The 16,721-nt window shown below is 46.0% G+C and overlaps 1 protein-coding gene across 1 annotated transcript in view; it reads right to left on the bottom strand.

Moving 5' to 3' along the window:
* The window catches only part of LOC123765496 (uncharacterized), a 29,042-nt gene extending 24,449 nt beyond the window's left edge, over nucleotides 1–4,593 (bottom strand). Inside the window, exons 1-2 of the mRNA XM_069303898.1 lie at nucleotides 4,391–4,593; nucleotides 3,240–3,346 (exon numbers count right to left, since the gene is read on the bottom strand). Of these exons, the coding sequence (XP_069159999.1) occupies nucleotides 3,240–3,346; nucleotides 4,391–4,593 (310 nt within the window). The remainder of the gene's footprint in view (nucleotides 1–3,239; nucleotides 3,347–4,390) is intronic.
* Between the last annotated feature and the right edge of the window lie 12,128 nt (nucleotides 4,594–16,721).

Raw genomic sequence — 16,721 nt, 5'->3', positions numbered from 1 at the left:
CCTGTCCCCTGAAGCCCAAATCAAGAGGATAACATCAGCGGCACATGCCAGGTTGGCTAACTTAAGAACGGCCTTTAGACACTTGTGTAAGGAATCATTCAGAACTTTGAATACCATATATGTCAGACCAGTCCTGGAGCATGCGGCTCCAGCATGGAGTACATATCTAGTCAAGCATAAGACTAAACTGGAAAAGGTTCTAAGGTTTACCACCAGACTAGTATCCGAACTGAGGGGTATGAGCTACGAGGAGAGACTACGGGAATTAAACCTCACGTCACTGGAAGACAGAAGAGTTAGGGGGGGGGGGGAACATGATCACCACATACATGATTCTTAGATGAATTGAGAGGGTAGCTAAAGACAGACTATCTAACACAAGGGGCACACGCACTAGGGGACACAGGTGGAAATTGAGTGCCCATATGAGCCACAGGGACATTAGAAAGAACTGTTTCAGTGTCAGAGTAGTAAACAAATGGAATGCATTAGGCAGTGATGTGGTGGAGGCTGACTCCATACACAGTTTCACGTGTAGATATGATAGAGCCCAGTAGGCTCAGGAATCTGTACACCAGTTGATTGACAGTTGAGAAGCGGGACCAAAGAGCCAGAGCGCAACCCCCGCAAGCACAACTTGGTAAGTAACTAGGGAAGTACCACCACACACACATACACACACACACACACACACACACACACACACACACACACACACACACACACACACACACACACACACACACACACACACACACACACACACACACACACACACACACACACACACACACACACACACACACACACACACACACACACACACACACACACACACACACACACACACACACACACACACACACACACACACACACACACACACACACACACACACACACACACACACACACACACACACACACACACACACACACACACACATAGTCGTAGTCTAAGGCTGGCTTACCGAAAGGGGAATTATGAACAGATGAGAAGTTTCCTAAGGGAAATACCTTGGGACACAGACCTCAGAGACAAGTCTATACAAGGTATGATGGACTATGTTACCCAAAAGTGTCAGGAGGCAGTAAACAGGTGCATCCCGGCCCAAAGGGAAAAATCCGAGAAGCAACAGAACAATCCATGGTATAATAGGGCATGTATGGAAGCGAAGAAACTGAACAAAAGGGCGTGGAGGAACTTCCGGAATAACAGAACACCAGAAAGCAGAGAGAGATACCAGAGAATCAGGAATGAGTACGTCAGGGTGAGAAGAGCAGCAGAGAAAAGTTTTGAAAATGATATAGCAAACAAAGCCAAGACCGAACCAAAGCTACTCCAGTCACATCAGAAGGAAAACAACAGTGAAATAACAGGTATTGAAACTTAGAACAGGCGAGGACAGGTATACAGAGAATGACAAAGAGGTGTGTGAAGAACTCAACAAGAGGTTCCAGGAGGTCTTCACAATAAAACAAGGTGAGGTCAATGTGCTAGGAGAAAGGGAGGTAAACCAGGCGGCCTTGGAAGAGTTCGAAATTACGAGAGAGGAGGTCAAGAGACACCTGCTGGATCTGGATGTTAGAAAGGCTGTTGGTCCAGACGGGATCTCACCATGGGTACTGAAAGAGTGTGCAGAGGCACTTTGCTTGCCACTCTCCATAGTGTAAAGTAAGTCACTGGAGATGGGAGACCTACCAGAAATATGGAAGACAGCGAATGTGGTCCCAATATACAAAAAGGGCGACAGGCAAGAGGCACTGAACTACAGGCCAGTGTCCTTGACTTGTATACCATGCAAGGTGATGGAGAAGATCGTGAGAAAAAACCTGGTAACACATCTGGAGAGAAGGGACTTTGTGACAAATCGCCAAAATGGGTTCAGACAGGGTAAATCTTGCCTGACTGGCTTAATAGAATTCTACGACAAGGTGACAAAGATTAAGCAAGAAAGAGAGGGCTGGGCGGACTGCATTTTCTTGGATTGTCGGAAAGATGTTGACACAGTACCGCATAAGAGGCTGGTACATAAGCTGGAGAGATAGGCAGGTGTAGCTGGTAAGGTGCTACAATGGATAAGGGAGTACCTAAGCAATAGGAAGCAGAGAGTTACGGTGAGGGGTGAGACCTCCGATTGGCGTGGTCACCAGTGGAGTCCAACAGGGCTCTGTACTCGGTCCTATCTTGTTTCTGATATATGTAAATGATCTCCCGGAGGGTATCGACTCATTTCTCTCAATGTTTGCGGACGATGCCAAAATTTTGAGAAGGATTAAAACAGAAGAGGACTGTTTGAGGCTTCAAGAAGACCTAGACAAGCTGAAGGAATGGTCGAACAAATAGTTGTTAGAGTTTAACCCAACCAAATGTAATGTAATGAAGATAGGCGTAGGGAGCAGGAGGCCAGATACAAGGCATCATCTGGGAGAGGAAATTCTTCAGGAATCAGAGAAAGAAAAAGACTTGGGGGTTGATATCACGTCAGACCTGTCTCCTGCAGCACATATCAAGACGATAACATCAGCGGCATATGCCAGGCTGGCCAACATAAGAACGGCATTTTGAAACTTATGTAAAAAATTATTCAGAACTTTGCATTCCACATATGTCAGGCCCATCCTTGAGTATGCAGCTCCAGCATGGAGTCCATATCTAGTCAAGGATAAGACTAAATTGGAAAAGGTTCAAAGGTTTGCCACCAGACTAGTACCCGAGCTGAGAGGTATGAGCTACGAGGAGAGACTACGGGAATTAAACCTCACTTCGCTGGAAGACAGAAGAGTTTGGGGGGACATGATCACCACATTCAAGATTCTGAAGGGAATTGATAGGGTAGATAAAGACAGGCTATTTAACACAAGGGGCACACGCACAAGGGGACACAGGTGGAAACTGAGTGCCCAAATGAGCCACAGAGATATTAGAAAGAACTTTTTTAGTGTCTGAGTGGTTGACAAATGGAATGCATTAGGAAGTGATGTGGTGGAGGCTGACTCCATACACAGTTTCAAGTGTAGATATGATAGAGCCCAATAGACTCAGGAATCTGTACACCTGTTAATTGACGGTTGAGAGGCGGGACCAAAGAGCCAGCGCTCAACCCCCGCAAACACAACTAGGTGAGTACAACTAGGTGAGTACACACACCACACACCACACACACACACTACACACACACACACACCCACACATACCACACACACACACACCACACACATCCCAGAAAATAGAATAACCCGCATGTAGCTGCCAGCGGGACTCGAACTTGGGTCCCTCTGTGGTGGAGATCGCATTAAGTGTAATTTGCACGCCGCTCCGCTCACTCCCCAGACAAATTTGCACGCTGACGTGTGCAAATTTTGTGCCAATATTTCCTACTCTTTTCCCCGTGAGGTAAAAAGCTCGGGAAATAAGATTTATGGAACTTTAAAGCTGCGTTTATTGATGATTCTGTCAATACATTGATTACATGAGACGGAGATGGCTTGGATACACAGACAGTAGCAGGAGAGAGAGAGAGAGAGAGAGAGAGAGAGAGAGAGAGAGAGAGAGAGAGAGAGAGAGAGAGAGACAGGAAGAGAGAGACAGAGAGAGAGAGAGAGAGAGAGAGAGAGAGAGACAGACAGACAGACAGACAGACAGACAGACAGACAGACAGACAGACAGACAGACAGACAGACAGACAGACAGACAGACAGACAGACAGACAGACAGGCAGATGGAATATAGACACAATAGACGGACGGTATCTCTCTCTTTTTTTTTTAGCTAAGCCTATGGTTCATAAAGGCTGTGAAATAACTTTCTTGGTGAAACTGTATGAGCTGTTATCCTACCTCAACCCATCTGGAGCCTGCTCCTAGAAACTCCTTTATTTCATGAGCCTGTTACATGCATCAGTAGTAATAGTCATTATTCATTAATAACATTAGGTAACAATCACTATAAGGAAGAGGATGAGCCTGTAGCCAACTGTGTGCCAGAGTGTTCATGTGAACAGTTGACCTGATCTCCCGAGTATCAACCTGTTGAGTGAACAAGTTCCAGATGCGAGTCAGCCTCGGAGTGTGAATGATCGCTGATGGAGTGATGTTCTTGAGAATGGCACTTCCAGCGTGAGACTGTTGAAGGTTGAGAGCCTAGTGCTGCGGGTGGCAACTACTGGTAGTCTACGGAGTTGGGCCAGGTGCGGAACTTTGAGACTGCACCTGCACCTGCAACACCAACGTCACGCCGGTGTTGCAGGCTCTGATGTTCAGACCGTTCCCACCAGACTTGGTCAAGACTGGAGATAAGCCTTCTTGCCCGTCTCTCTCCACTGTGTCCAACAGTCTGATGAAGTGATGGGGGGGGGGGGGGCAGGGGTAGCCAGGAAAGGGTTACATACTCTAGATGAGAGCGAACTTGACCTTCATATAAGGTTTTGCAGCCACTGCTGTCAAGAAGGTGTGAGATGCGCCGTAGAGCTGTAAGTTTCTTGGCTGCCTTTTGGGCTAAGTTAAGCACATGGCTCTTTGTGGTCTTTGAAGAGTCGAACTTCGTTCCCAAGATGTCAATTTCATCTGTGAACTCTAGGGTTTTGCAGCCCATTTACAAGCCTGTCCAATTTGCCATGTGTAGTCTAGTTATCATCATCACCCGTGTCTTCTCAGCCGTAGATGTGACCTGTCATCTCCTACCCCAGGTAGAAATCACTGAAAGTTGGTGATTGATGATTCTTGCAGCAGTTGGCATTTCCTCCTTACTGCTGTTATGACCTCATGTAGCCTGGTGGAACGAGTCTACCCAATGAGAGCTATTCTGCTTTCCAGACCTGAGATTAAGACGTCAGAGGAAGAAATATATATAATAAACGTCAGTGAGTAATATAAGAATACGTGCAGAGGATGAGCGTCGGATAAAAGTGACATGGAATGAGATGTTGATATTTTGGTGACGTGACGAGACGGTAGCAGAACGTCGTGACGTTACTTGAGTCACAGCTGACGTCAGAGATGGTTGTACTTCACTGATCTCCTGGAAGAAGGAAGAATACAGTGGCCTGTGTTAGTGGTGAGGTAAAGCCTCCTTGTTTTCAAGTGTGAGGAAACTGTTGGGCACATCGTACTCCATTTCACTGTGATTTGAATATATTAAAGGCGGGTGGAAGCAAGTGTTAGGTCATGCCTCTGTGGAACTCTACCTGTGCTGCTTCAAGAGGAGGACACAAGCAGTCATGTGTGTGTGAGCCTGCCGGGCCACTCCGTGTACACAAGTCAGGACTGGAGGAAGCCTTGTGAAGCAGTCCTAAAGCGATTTTTGTGGGTGACCTGAGTGAGTGAGCGCCATGTTGAGCACCAGAGAACAGCGCCGTCACGTCATAGATTTCTGCACTAAGCTTGTTTAATCAGTTGTTAGATTAGCTACCAGTGTTTGATCGTGTGCCCAGCGATCATAGTGAACATATGTGTATATAGGATAGAGATTTTATTGATCCTGTGAGCTAAAATAAAGAGTTAGAGTTAAGAGAACATGCTGGAGGGAGGAGTGATACATCCACTCTCGATGGAGGTGAAGGGGCGACTGAGGAGCGGAGGCCTCCTAGAGTACCAGCCGGAGGCCTCCCAGCGTAGCGGCCGGAGGTCCCAGAGTCCTGTCAAGACATGTTTCCAGCTTGGACTCGTCCAAGATGGGGGAATACCCACCACAATTGGACGGCGCGGTGCGACATCGAATGGCAAAAATTAGTGCTGGGATATATGTTTATTACTTATGTTTTGTTAGGGAAACAGTTTTATTGGCATGGTAATGGAATTGCTGGTTTGTGTGGGAAGAAGTTAATGGAGGAACGTTGAGGCTGGAGAAGAAGTGTTTGCTGAACTCTGAGGTAGAACAGCATACACTTCTTCTCCATAGTGAGGAGTTGAGCTTCAAGCAGTGTAGGGGAGCTGCACGTGTCCTTGTGGAGCCAGTGGAGGAGCGTCACTGGTGCTGGAGCAGGAGTGCGTTGTGCAGCACACTGGGAGAACTCCAGAAGTGCCTTTTCTGATTTCAGTAAGACCTAGATATATGTATTGGTAGCGGGCCTCTAGGAGCTGGACAGAGGATGACGTGGACACAATAATGTATAAGTGGAGTGCTTGATTACTGGCATGTAAGACGCAGTGTAACGTGAGAAATGGATTTCTTCTTGTGTTGGGGAATACTGATGTAGATCTTCCAGGTACTTCAGCCCCAAGCAGCCGCCTGATATAGATAGTTGGTGAAGCCAAGATATGATATTGGAGTGCTACTGGGTTGTAGCAGCTAAGAGTGATGAACGGTAATATTGAATACTAGCTGTACCCGGCAACGCGTTGTTGTGGCTCGGCTCCACATGTGTGTTGCTGAGCCACAGTCCATTCGTCCCCCCAACTATTCCCCACTCCCCCCCTTCCCCTCGTCTTCCCCATTATTCCCCCCCCCTCCCCCGTCCCTTTGTCATCCCCACCATCCCCCACTCCACCGTCCCCTCGTCCTCCTCACCATCTCCCACTCCCTTGTCCCCTCGTTCTCCCTACTATTCCCCCCCCTCCCCCGTTCCCTCGTTCTCTCCACCATCCCCTACTCCCCTGTCTCCTTGTCCTCCCCACCTTTCTCGATTCCCCTGTCCCCACCATCCCTAACTCACCCATCCCCTTGTCCTCCCCACCATTACCCTCGCTCTGCTGTCCCCTCGTCCTCCCCACCATTCCCCACTCCCTAGTCTGATGCATTCCAAAATGATCTCAAGTTCCCATCAGAAAATTGGGAATATCAAGAGATCTGATGCCCCCATCACTGCAATATAAGACAAACAGTTAAAAAAACGAAATGAAAAACAATGAAAAAATATAAAAATAAATTATACTCACGAAATGAACGGTATGGTAAACAACACAGCTCAGATCCAACACAATGTCACACAAAATAATTAAATCAAAATTAAAATAAATCGAAATCTATGAAAATTCAATTTGTCAATGCAATCGGAAACATTCAAATGGAATTGTAACATGTTTTGTATAGCGTGTGTTCCTATTACGTGAAACAGGTGGCGCTCTTTAAAAAAAAAATGTTTTTACCATTCATAGGTTTGACATCTATACAATAGGAATATAAAAATACGCTCGTATATGAATGGAACGTTGTGTCAAAAATTTAAAGCAATCGGTGAAGAACTTCCAGAGATTACCGCGTGTTGCTCCTACGTCCAACAGATGGCGCTGTTTTTCAAAAAGCATGTTTTTTCCAGTCACAGGTGAGACATGTATATAGCAAGTATATAAAAACATGCGCCTATTCGAATGCAATGTTGTGACAAAATTTCAAAGCAATCGGTAAAGAGGTTTCGAAGATTTCCATCACATGAAAAACACAGTTTAAAAAAAAACATGTTTTTTCCGTCACAGATAAGACATTTATATAGTATGTATATAAAAAATACTCAGATGCAAATGGAACATTGTGTGAACATTTCAAAACAATCGGTCAAGAACTTTCGGAGATTAGCGATTCTGAACAAACGAACATTTACATTTTTGTTTATATAGATTATATATCTTGTATTATGTACGTTTCTATGTATTAAATGTTTTATATGTTAGCTGATTTTTGTTCTTGTCCTGATGAGGTTTCCCGGAAAGCGTGAGAGAGAGAGAGAGAGGGGTCACGGCTGTGGATAAGGTGACAGTATACACTAATTCACGAAAAGGGGATTTAGATCATTCCAAATAAGGAGAGAGTGGGGAGTCACGGCGGCTCGAGTAGGGTGTGTACTCAAGACATTGAGGCCAGTTCTGGAGTCGCAACCTCTAATTAGGTGTCGCTGAACCCCTCTCTAAGATGAAGAATCGTACAGGGTGATCTCCAAGGTAAATTGCAAGCACTCCAGTGTCGATTGCTGGTCGACCGACGGTAGCGGGAGTGTAGCTGCCGATGTCGGCTGTTGTTCTATTAGGGTGTGGATAGAGACTTGGTCCACCTGTACGCAAGTAACAGTCTGGTGCAACAACCAGAGCTCCTTTTGGGTTTAAGTCCCCGACCAGCTCCTCCTGATATAAGACTGTATGGGAAGGTTAGAGTGCAGTCATCAGCATAGGCTTGAGCTTCAGGAATAAAATGAAATAGATCGTTAAAATAAACATTCCACAGCAGAAAGCCAAGCACACTACCCTGAGGAACGCTGGCACTAATTGTGGATTTCGGATTCTGCTCCATTGAGGACTACCCTTAGAGTCCGTTCTTGAAGGAAGTCTTTTATCAACTCTAAGATGGAGCCAGAGATGCCTAGTGCTTCAAGCCTCACCAGAATTCAGAGTGCCAGACCCGATCAAAGGCTCCTGCTATATCTAGAGCAACTACACAGTTGTTCTTGGACTCATCCAGTGACTGATGCCACTAAGTGGAGAGATTCAGTAAGAGATCAGCAGCGAATCAGCCTTTTCTAAAACCATACTGTCGATCACATATTAGCCGATGATGATAAAAAAATTATATCATTTGCTGAGTGATTAATAATTCTTGGATTTTGCCAGTAATGGAGAGCAGTGACACTGGTTTGTAGTTACCAACCACTCAGCTGCTCTTCTCTTTGTGTACTAGAACAACGTCGGCCTTCTTCCATAAGGAAGGTCACATTCCTTCAGCCAGGCACAGTTGGAAGAGGCACGTGAGAGGTGGAGCCAACAGGTCAGCGCAGCTGCGTGGTAGTCTTGGACTGACCTTACCTGGCCCCACAGCTTTGCTTGTGTCTAGCGTGTTAAAGAGATGGAGAACGTCAGCCTGTTGTATAACCACTTCAGTCATCCAAGACACAGTGCGTGGGGCAAGATGTGGAGGCTGACGTTCAGGATCAGAGACCTGCATGTTGGCAGCAAAGTGGTTTGCCAGTAGATTAGCCTTCTCTTAATTGCTGGTTGCCACAGTACCATCTTCTTGGATTTCTCTCTCCCTCTCTCTCTCTCTCCCTCTCTCTCTCTCTCTCTCTCTCTCTCCCTCTCTCTCTCTCTCTCTCTCTCTCTCTCTCTCTCTCTCTCTCTCTCTCTCTCTCTCTCTCTCTCTCTCCTCTCTCTCTCTCTCTCTCTCTCTCTCCTCTCTCTCTCTCTCTCTCTCTCTCTCTCTCTCTCTCTCTCTCTCTCTCTCTCTCTCTCTCTCTCTCTCTCTCTCTCTCTCTCTCTCTCTCTCTCTCTCTCTCTCTCTCTCTCTCTCTCTCTCTCTCTCTCTCTCTCTCTCTCTCTCTCTCTCTCTCTCTCTCTCTCTCTCTCTCTCTCTCTCTCTCTCTCTCTCTCTCTCTCTCTCTCTCTCTCTCTCTCTCTCTCTCTCTCTCTCTCTCTCTCTCTCTCTCTCTCTCTCTCTCTCTCTCTCTCTCTCTCTCTCTCTCTCTCTCTCTCTCTCTCTCTCTCCCTCTCTCTCTCTCTCTCTCTCTCTCTCTCTCTCTCTCTCTCTCTCTCTCTCTCTCTCTCTCCCTCTCTCTCTCTCTCTCTCTCTCTCTCTCTCTCTCTCTCTCTCTCTCTCTCTCTCTCTCCCTCTCTCTCTCTCTCTCTCTCTCTCTCTCTCTCTCTCTCTCTCTCTCTCTCCCTCTCTCTCTCTCTCTCTCTCTCTCTCTCTCTCTCTCTCTCTCTCTCTCCCTCTCTCTCTCTCTCTCTCTCTCTCTCTCTCTCTCTCTCTCTCTCTCTCTCTCTCTCTCTCTCTCTCTCTCTCTCTCTCTCTCTCTCTCTCTCTCTCTCTCTCTCTCTCTCTCTCTCTCTCTCTCTCTCTCTCTCTCTCTCTCTCTCTCTCTCTCTCTCTCTCTCTCTCTCCCTCTCTCTCTCTCTCTCTCTCTCTCTCTCTCTCTCTCTCTCTCTCTCTCTCTCTCTCTCTCTCTCTCCCTCTCTCTCTCTCTCTCTCTCTCTCTCTCTCTCTCTCTCTCTCTCTCTCTCCCTCTCTCTCTCTCTCTCTCTCCCTCTCTCTCTCTCTCTCTCTCTCTCTCTCTCTCTCTCTCTCTCTCTCTCTCTCTCTCTCTCTCTCTCCCTCTCTCTCTCTCTCTCTCTCTCTCTCTCTCTCTCTCTCTCTCTCTCCCTCTCTCTCTCTCTCTCTCTCTCTCTCTCTCTCTCTCTCTCTCTCTCTCTCTGATAATTACCTCACGCGCTGAACCAGTTTACTTATGGCCAGAAATATTATCATGATTAAGGAACTCGGCTCCAACTTGTATGTAAAAGTTATCGTTTTAGTAGTGATTGTGAAGCTGTTTCTCTGCTGAGTTATCTTGGTGGGTTGTGAGTTATCATGGTGGGTTGTGAGCTATCATTTTGAGTTGTGAGTTATCATGGTGGGTTGTGAGCTATCATTCTGAGTTGTGAGTTATCGTGGTGGGTTGTGAGTTATCTTGGTGGGTTGTGAGTTATCTTGGTGGGTTGTGAGTTATCTTGGTGGGTTGTGAGTTACCTTGGTGGGTTGTGAGTTATCATGGTGGGTTGTGAGTTATCTTGGTGGGTTGTGAGTTATCATGGTGGGTTGTGAGCTATCATTTTGAGTTGTGAGTTATCGTGGTGGGTTGTGAGTTATCTTGGTGGGTTGTGAGTTATCTTGGTGGGTTGTGAGTTATCTTGGTGGGTTGTGAGTTACCTTGGTGGGTTGTGAGTTATCTTGGTGGGTTGTGAGTTACCTTGGTGGGTTGTGAGTTATCATGGTGGGTTGTGAGTTATCATGGTGGGTTGTGAGTTTTCTTGGTGGGTTGTGAGTTACCATGGTGAGTTGTGAGTTATCATGGTGGGTTGTGAGTTATCATGGTGGGTTGTGAGTTATCATGATGAGTTGTGAGTTATCATAGTGGGTTGTGAGTTATCATGATGGGTTGTGAGTTATCATGATGGGTTGTGAGTTATCATGGTGGGTTGTGAGTTATCATGGTGGGTTGTGAGTTATCTTGGTGGGTTGTGAGTTATCATGGTGAGTTGTGAGTTATCATGGCGGGTTGTGAGTTATCATGGTGGGTTGTGAGTTATCTTGGTGAGTTATCTTGGCGAGTTGTGAGTTATCATGGTGAGTTGTGAGTTATCGTGGTGGGTTGTGAGTTATCATGGTGGTTTGGGAGTTATCATGATGGGTTGTGAGTTATCATGGTGGGTTGTGAGTTACCTTGGTGGGTTGTGAGTTATCATGGTGGGTTGTGAGTTATCTTGGTGGGTTGTGAGTTATCATGGTGAGTTGTGAGTTATCATGGTGGGTTGTGAGTTATCATGGTGGGTTGTGAGTTATCTTGGTGGGTTGTGAGTTATCATGGTAGGTTGTGAGCTATCATGGTGAGTTGTGAGTTATTTTGGTGGGTTGTGAGTTATCTTGGTGGGTTGTGAGTTACCTTGGTGGGTTGTGAGTTACCTTGGTGGGTTGTGAGTTATCATGGTGGGTTGTGAGTTATCATGGTGGGTTGTGAGTTATCTTGGTGGGTTGTGAGTTATCATGGTGAGTTGTGAGTTATCATGGTGGGTTGTGAGTTATCATGATGGGTTGTGAGTTATCATGGTGAGTTGTGAGTTATCATCATGGGTTGTGAGTTATCATGATGGGTTGTGAGTTATCTTGGTGGGTTGTAAGTTATCATGGTGGGTTGTGAGTTATCTTGGTGGGTTGTGAGTTATCATGGTGAGTTGTGAGTTATCATGGTGGGTTTTGAGTTATCATGGTGGGTGGTGAGTTATCTTGGTGGGTTGTGAGTTATCATGGTTGGTTGTGAGTTATCTTGGTGGGTTGTGAGTTATCATGGTGGGTTGTGAGTTATCATGGTGGGTTGTGAGTTGTCTTGGCGGGTTGTGAGTTATCTTGGTGGGTTGTGAGTTATCTTGGTGGATTGTGAGTTACCTTGGTGGGTTGTGAGTTACCTTGGTGGGTTGTGAGTTATCATGTTGGGTTGTGAGATGTCTTGGTGAGTTGTGAGTTACCTTGATGGGTTGTGAGTTACCTTGGTGGGTTGTGAGTTACCTTGATGGGTTGTGAGTTACCTTGGTGGGTTGTGAGTTACCTTGGTGGGTTGTGAGTTACCTTGGTGGATTGTGAGTTATCATGTTGGGTTGTGAGATGTCTTGGTGAGTTGTGAGTTACCTTGATGGGTTGTGAGTTACCTTGGTGGGTTGTGAGTTACCTTGATGGGTTGTGAGTTACCTTGGTGGGTTGTGAGTTACCTTGATGGGTTGTGAGTTACCTTGGTGGGTTGTGAGTTACCTTGATGGGTTGTGAGTTACCTTGGTGGGTTGTGAGTTACCTTGGTGGGTTGTGAGTTACCTTGGTGGGTTGTGAGTTACTTTGGTGGGTTGTGAGTTATCGTGGAAATAATCTTTTCCACGATAGTTGTGGATCATTAATTTCCCAGGGGCTTAAGAGGGCGGCGGGAAAGTATACAATCATAGTTGGGCAGAGGTTTCCTGCCTCTGAGATCTTCCCTAATGAGCCTCCCGATAGCTCAGTGATAGAGCTGCCGCCTTACACCATTTGGTTGACGGTTCGAGTCCACCTAGAGCCTAAGTAAATTAAATATATTACGATACTAGCAGTACCCGGCCACGCGTTGCTGTGGCTCAGCAGCGCATGTGTGTGTTGCTGAGCCACAGCAACCTTCCCAGTCCCTCAGTCCTCCCCACCATTCCCCCCTCACCCATCTTCTCGGCCTCCCAACCATTCCCCACTCCACCATCCCCTCTTCCTTTCCACCATGCCCCACTTTCTCTGTACCTTTGTCCTCCCCATCCTTCTCCATTCCCCCATCCCATCGTCCCCACCATCCCAAACTCCCCCTCCCCTCGTCCTTCCCCACCATTACCCCCTCCCTTGTCCCTTCGTCCTCCCTACCATCTCTCACTTCCGTCCCCTCGTCATCCCCACCATTCCCCACTCCCTCGTCCGAAGCCTTCCCAAATGATCTGATGTTCCCATTAGAAAATTGGGAACATCAAGTGATCTGATGTTCCCATCACTGAAATATAAGAAAAACAGTTAAGAAAATGAAATGAAAATATGAAAAACTAAAAAAATAAACTATACTCACGAAATGAACGGTATGGTAAACAACACAGCTCAATTCCAATGCAATTCACACAAAATAATTTAATAAAAATGAAAATAATTCAAAATCTATGAAAATTCAATTTATCAATGCAATCAGAAACAATGAAATGGAATTGTAACATATCTAGTATACCATGTGTGTTGCTCCTACATGCAACAGATGGCGCTGTTTTTCAAGAAAAGCATAGTTTTACCTGTCACAGGTGTGGCATCTATACTTATACTTACGAAATGAATGGTATGGTAAACAACACAGCTCATTCCAACAAAATGTCACACAAAATATTTCAATAAAATTAAAATAAATCGAAATCTATATAAATGAAATAAATCGAAACCTATGAAAATGAAATTTTTCAATGCAATCGGAAACATTGAAATGGAATATGTGATATATTTAGTATAGCGTGCTTGTTGCTATTATGTGCAACAGATGGCGCTGTTTTTCAAAACAGCATGTTTTTACCTGTCACAGGGATTGCATCTATATAGTAAATATATAAAAAGATGCGCCTATTTGAATTCGTGTCAAAATTTCAAAGCAATCGGTAAAGAGGTTTTGAAGATTTCCCTCACATAAAAAACACAGTTTTTCAGAAAAAGCATTTTTTTTTTTACCGTCACAGACGTGACATCTATATAGTATGCATATAAAAACCTGCTCGGATGCGAATGGAACATTGTGTTAAAATTTCAAAGCAATCCGTTAAGAACTTTCGGAGATCAGCGATTTTGAACAAACGAACATTTACATTTTTATTTTTATAGACTAACTGTACCCGGCCACGCGTTGCTGTGGCTCAGCAATGCATGTGCATTGCTGAGTAACAGCAATCCTCTCCCTGTCTCCCAGTCCTCCCTACCATTCCCCCCCTTTCCGTCCCCTTGTCCTCCCAATCATTCCCTTATACCCCATCCCCTCTTCTTCCCCCACCATTTCCTCCCTCCCCCATCCGTATGTCCTCCCCACCATCCACCACTCCACTGTCCTCTCGTCCTCCTAACCATTCCCCACTCCACCGTCTCCTTGTCCTCTCCACCATCTCCCACTCCCCCTTCCCTGACAGGTGCCCGACAGCTGGGTGGACAGCGCTTCAGATTCAGGCCCGCCCGGTGGAGGCGGAGACAAATGGACAAAATGTTTTCACCATGATGCCCCTGTTACCTAGCAGTAAATAGGTACCTGGGAGTTGGTGGTGAGTAAAAAAAAAAAGCTGCCATGGGCTGCTTCCTGGGGGGGTGAGTAACAAAAGGGAGGCCTAGTCGAGGGCCGGGCCACGGAGACGCTAAGCCCCGAAATCATCTCAAGATAATTCAAGATATTCCCCTCGTCTTCCCTACCATTCCCCCACTCCCCTCATCCCCTCGTCCTTCCCACCATTACCCCCTGTCCCCTCGTCCTCCCTACCATTCCCACCTCCCCCATCCCCTCGTCCTCCCCCACCATTACCCCTCCCCTGTCCCCTCGTCATATAGTTTGTATATAAAAACCTGCTCGGATGCGAATTGAACATTGTGTGAAAATTTCAAAGCAATCGGTGGTGAAGAACGTTCGGAGATTAGCGATTTTGAACAAACGAACATTTCCATTTTTATTGATATAGATTGATAGTGTTTTTTTGTAAATGTTAGTCCTTAGATGCATTTCATAACATTGCACATCTCAACTGTCGTATAAACAGCACTACCATGTTGCAGATTGATGAAGAAAACGACCTATGAGTTTGGATGAGTTAGGAACAGTCAAACGAACCTTAGAATTCAAAGAGAATAAAAGAGAGTGGTTATTCAATCCAGCAAGGCCCTGGTGCACCCCTGTCTGCACTACTGTATCCAAACATGGAGACCCCATCTTCTGAAGGACATAGCTGCTCGGGAGAAGGTGCAACACCGGGCAACAAAAGTCATTCCAGAGCTGAGTCAACTCACGTATCAGGAACGGTTGAAGGCCACAGGGCTAACAACACTGCAAACTAGCCATAACAGGGCGGATCTTATTAAAACTTTTATAATACTGAACAATATGGAGGATGTTGATCCTGACAATTTGTTCAGAAGGTCAGATGTAACACAGACAATGAGCAAATTTTTCAAGCTCAACAAGCCACAACGTTGGACTGTAAACAGAAGATGCTTTTTAACCCACGGGGTTATATACCCATGGAACTTCCTACCTGTTCGAAGCAAATCTTCAGGAGGAATGGGAAAACCTTTGACAAGCCCGCCTTCCTTTCCCCTTCCAGGCCACTAGATAGATTGGGACCCTCAGGTAAATCCAGATTTCACACACACATATTGGACAATAAATAAACACGTCGTTCGATGCTCACCAAATTTAGACCGGGTGAGTGAACGAGAGGGCCGGATGAGTGAACGAGAGGGCCGGATGAGTGAACGAGAGGGCCGGATGAGTGAACGAGAGGGCCGGATTCGCCAGCCGTGTTCATTATAACGACACTGAGGTCTGCTCCTCCGGTAGATTGTGACATTATTTATTTAATAAAATTTAGGAACAATATACAATATTTCTTGTTCTCATCCTTTATAAAAGGAAATTGACAAGGAAAACAAGATGAAATACGCGAGATAACGAGGCCTTGGCTGGTTGGTTACACGATAGTTGTAGGAGGGCCTCGGGGCGGGCCCTGAGTGACGTGATGGGGGAGTCTCCACCAGTTGTGGTTACTCAACCCGTCCTCCTAATGGAACGTCGCATTCTGACGTATACTTATTTTGACGTATAGGACGGGCTGCGACCCGTACTCCAAATGGAACGTCGCATTTTGGCATATTGTCTACCTAAGCCTGAAAATTTTTGTACTAGAAAATGGCAGCGGCTCGCGAAATTGTCCCGTTTTCTGTTTTGGATTCTCCGGTAGGTTCACTATAACACGACAGTTTCTTAACGTTGGGGAACCTTAGGGGAACCTGGACTAGAACCTAATCCACCAACCTGAGGACGGGGAGGATTACTGATGGTGGTAATGGCCTGGGTGACTCCTCTTCCCTCCTTTCCTCTATTGCCTGTCCCTCTGTTTCTCGATTTATTTATGTTTCTTATCTTTGTTTTTATCTCTGTTCTTAACTAAGACCAGAGTTCATTTGGTCGTCTGCTAATGGTCCTGGTGTAAGAGCAAGCAAGAGCTGTTATGGTCCTAGTGTTAGTGCAAGCAGGAGCTGTTATGGTCCTGGTGTAAGAGCAAGCAGGAGCTGTTATGGTCCTGGTGTAAGAGCAAGCAGGAGCTGTTATCGTCCTGGTGTAAGAGCAAGCAGGAGCTGTTATGGTCCTAGTGTAAGTGCAGGCAAGAACTGTTATGGTCCTAGTGTAAGTGCAGGCAAGAACTGTTATGGTCCTAGTGTAAGTGCAGGCAAGAACTGTTATGGTCCTAGTGTAAGTGCAGGCAAGAGCTGTTATGGTCCTAGTGTTAGTGCAGGCAAGAGCTGTTATGGTCCTAGTGTAAGTGCAGGCAAGAGCTGTTATGGTCCTAGTGTTAGTGCAGGCAAGAGCTGTTATGGTCCTAGTGTAAGTGCAGGCAAGAGCTGTTATGGTCCTAGTGTTAGTGCAGGCAAGAGCTGTTATGGTCCTAGTGTAAGTGCAGGCAAGAACTGTTATGGTCCTAGTGTAAGTGCAGGCAAGAACTGTTATGGTCCTAGTGTAAGTGCAGGCAAGAGCTGTTATGGTC

Source organism: Procambarus clarkii, chromosome 5 (assembly GCF_040958095.1).
Source record: "Procambarus clarkii isolate CNS0578487 chromosome 5, FALCON_Pclarkii_2.0, whole genome shotgun sequence".
Classification (NCBI taxonomy): Eukaryota; Metazoa; Arthropoda; class Malacostraca; order Decapoda; family Cambaridae; genus Procambarus; species Procambarus clarkii.
Note: the sequence above shows the minus strand (reverse complement) of the source record. Positions and strands in the feature narration are given on the sequence as shown.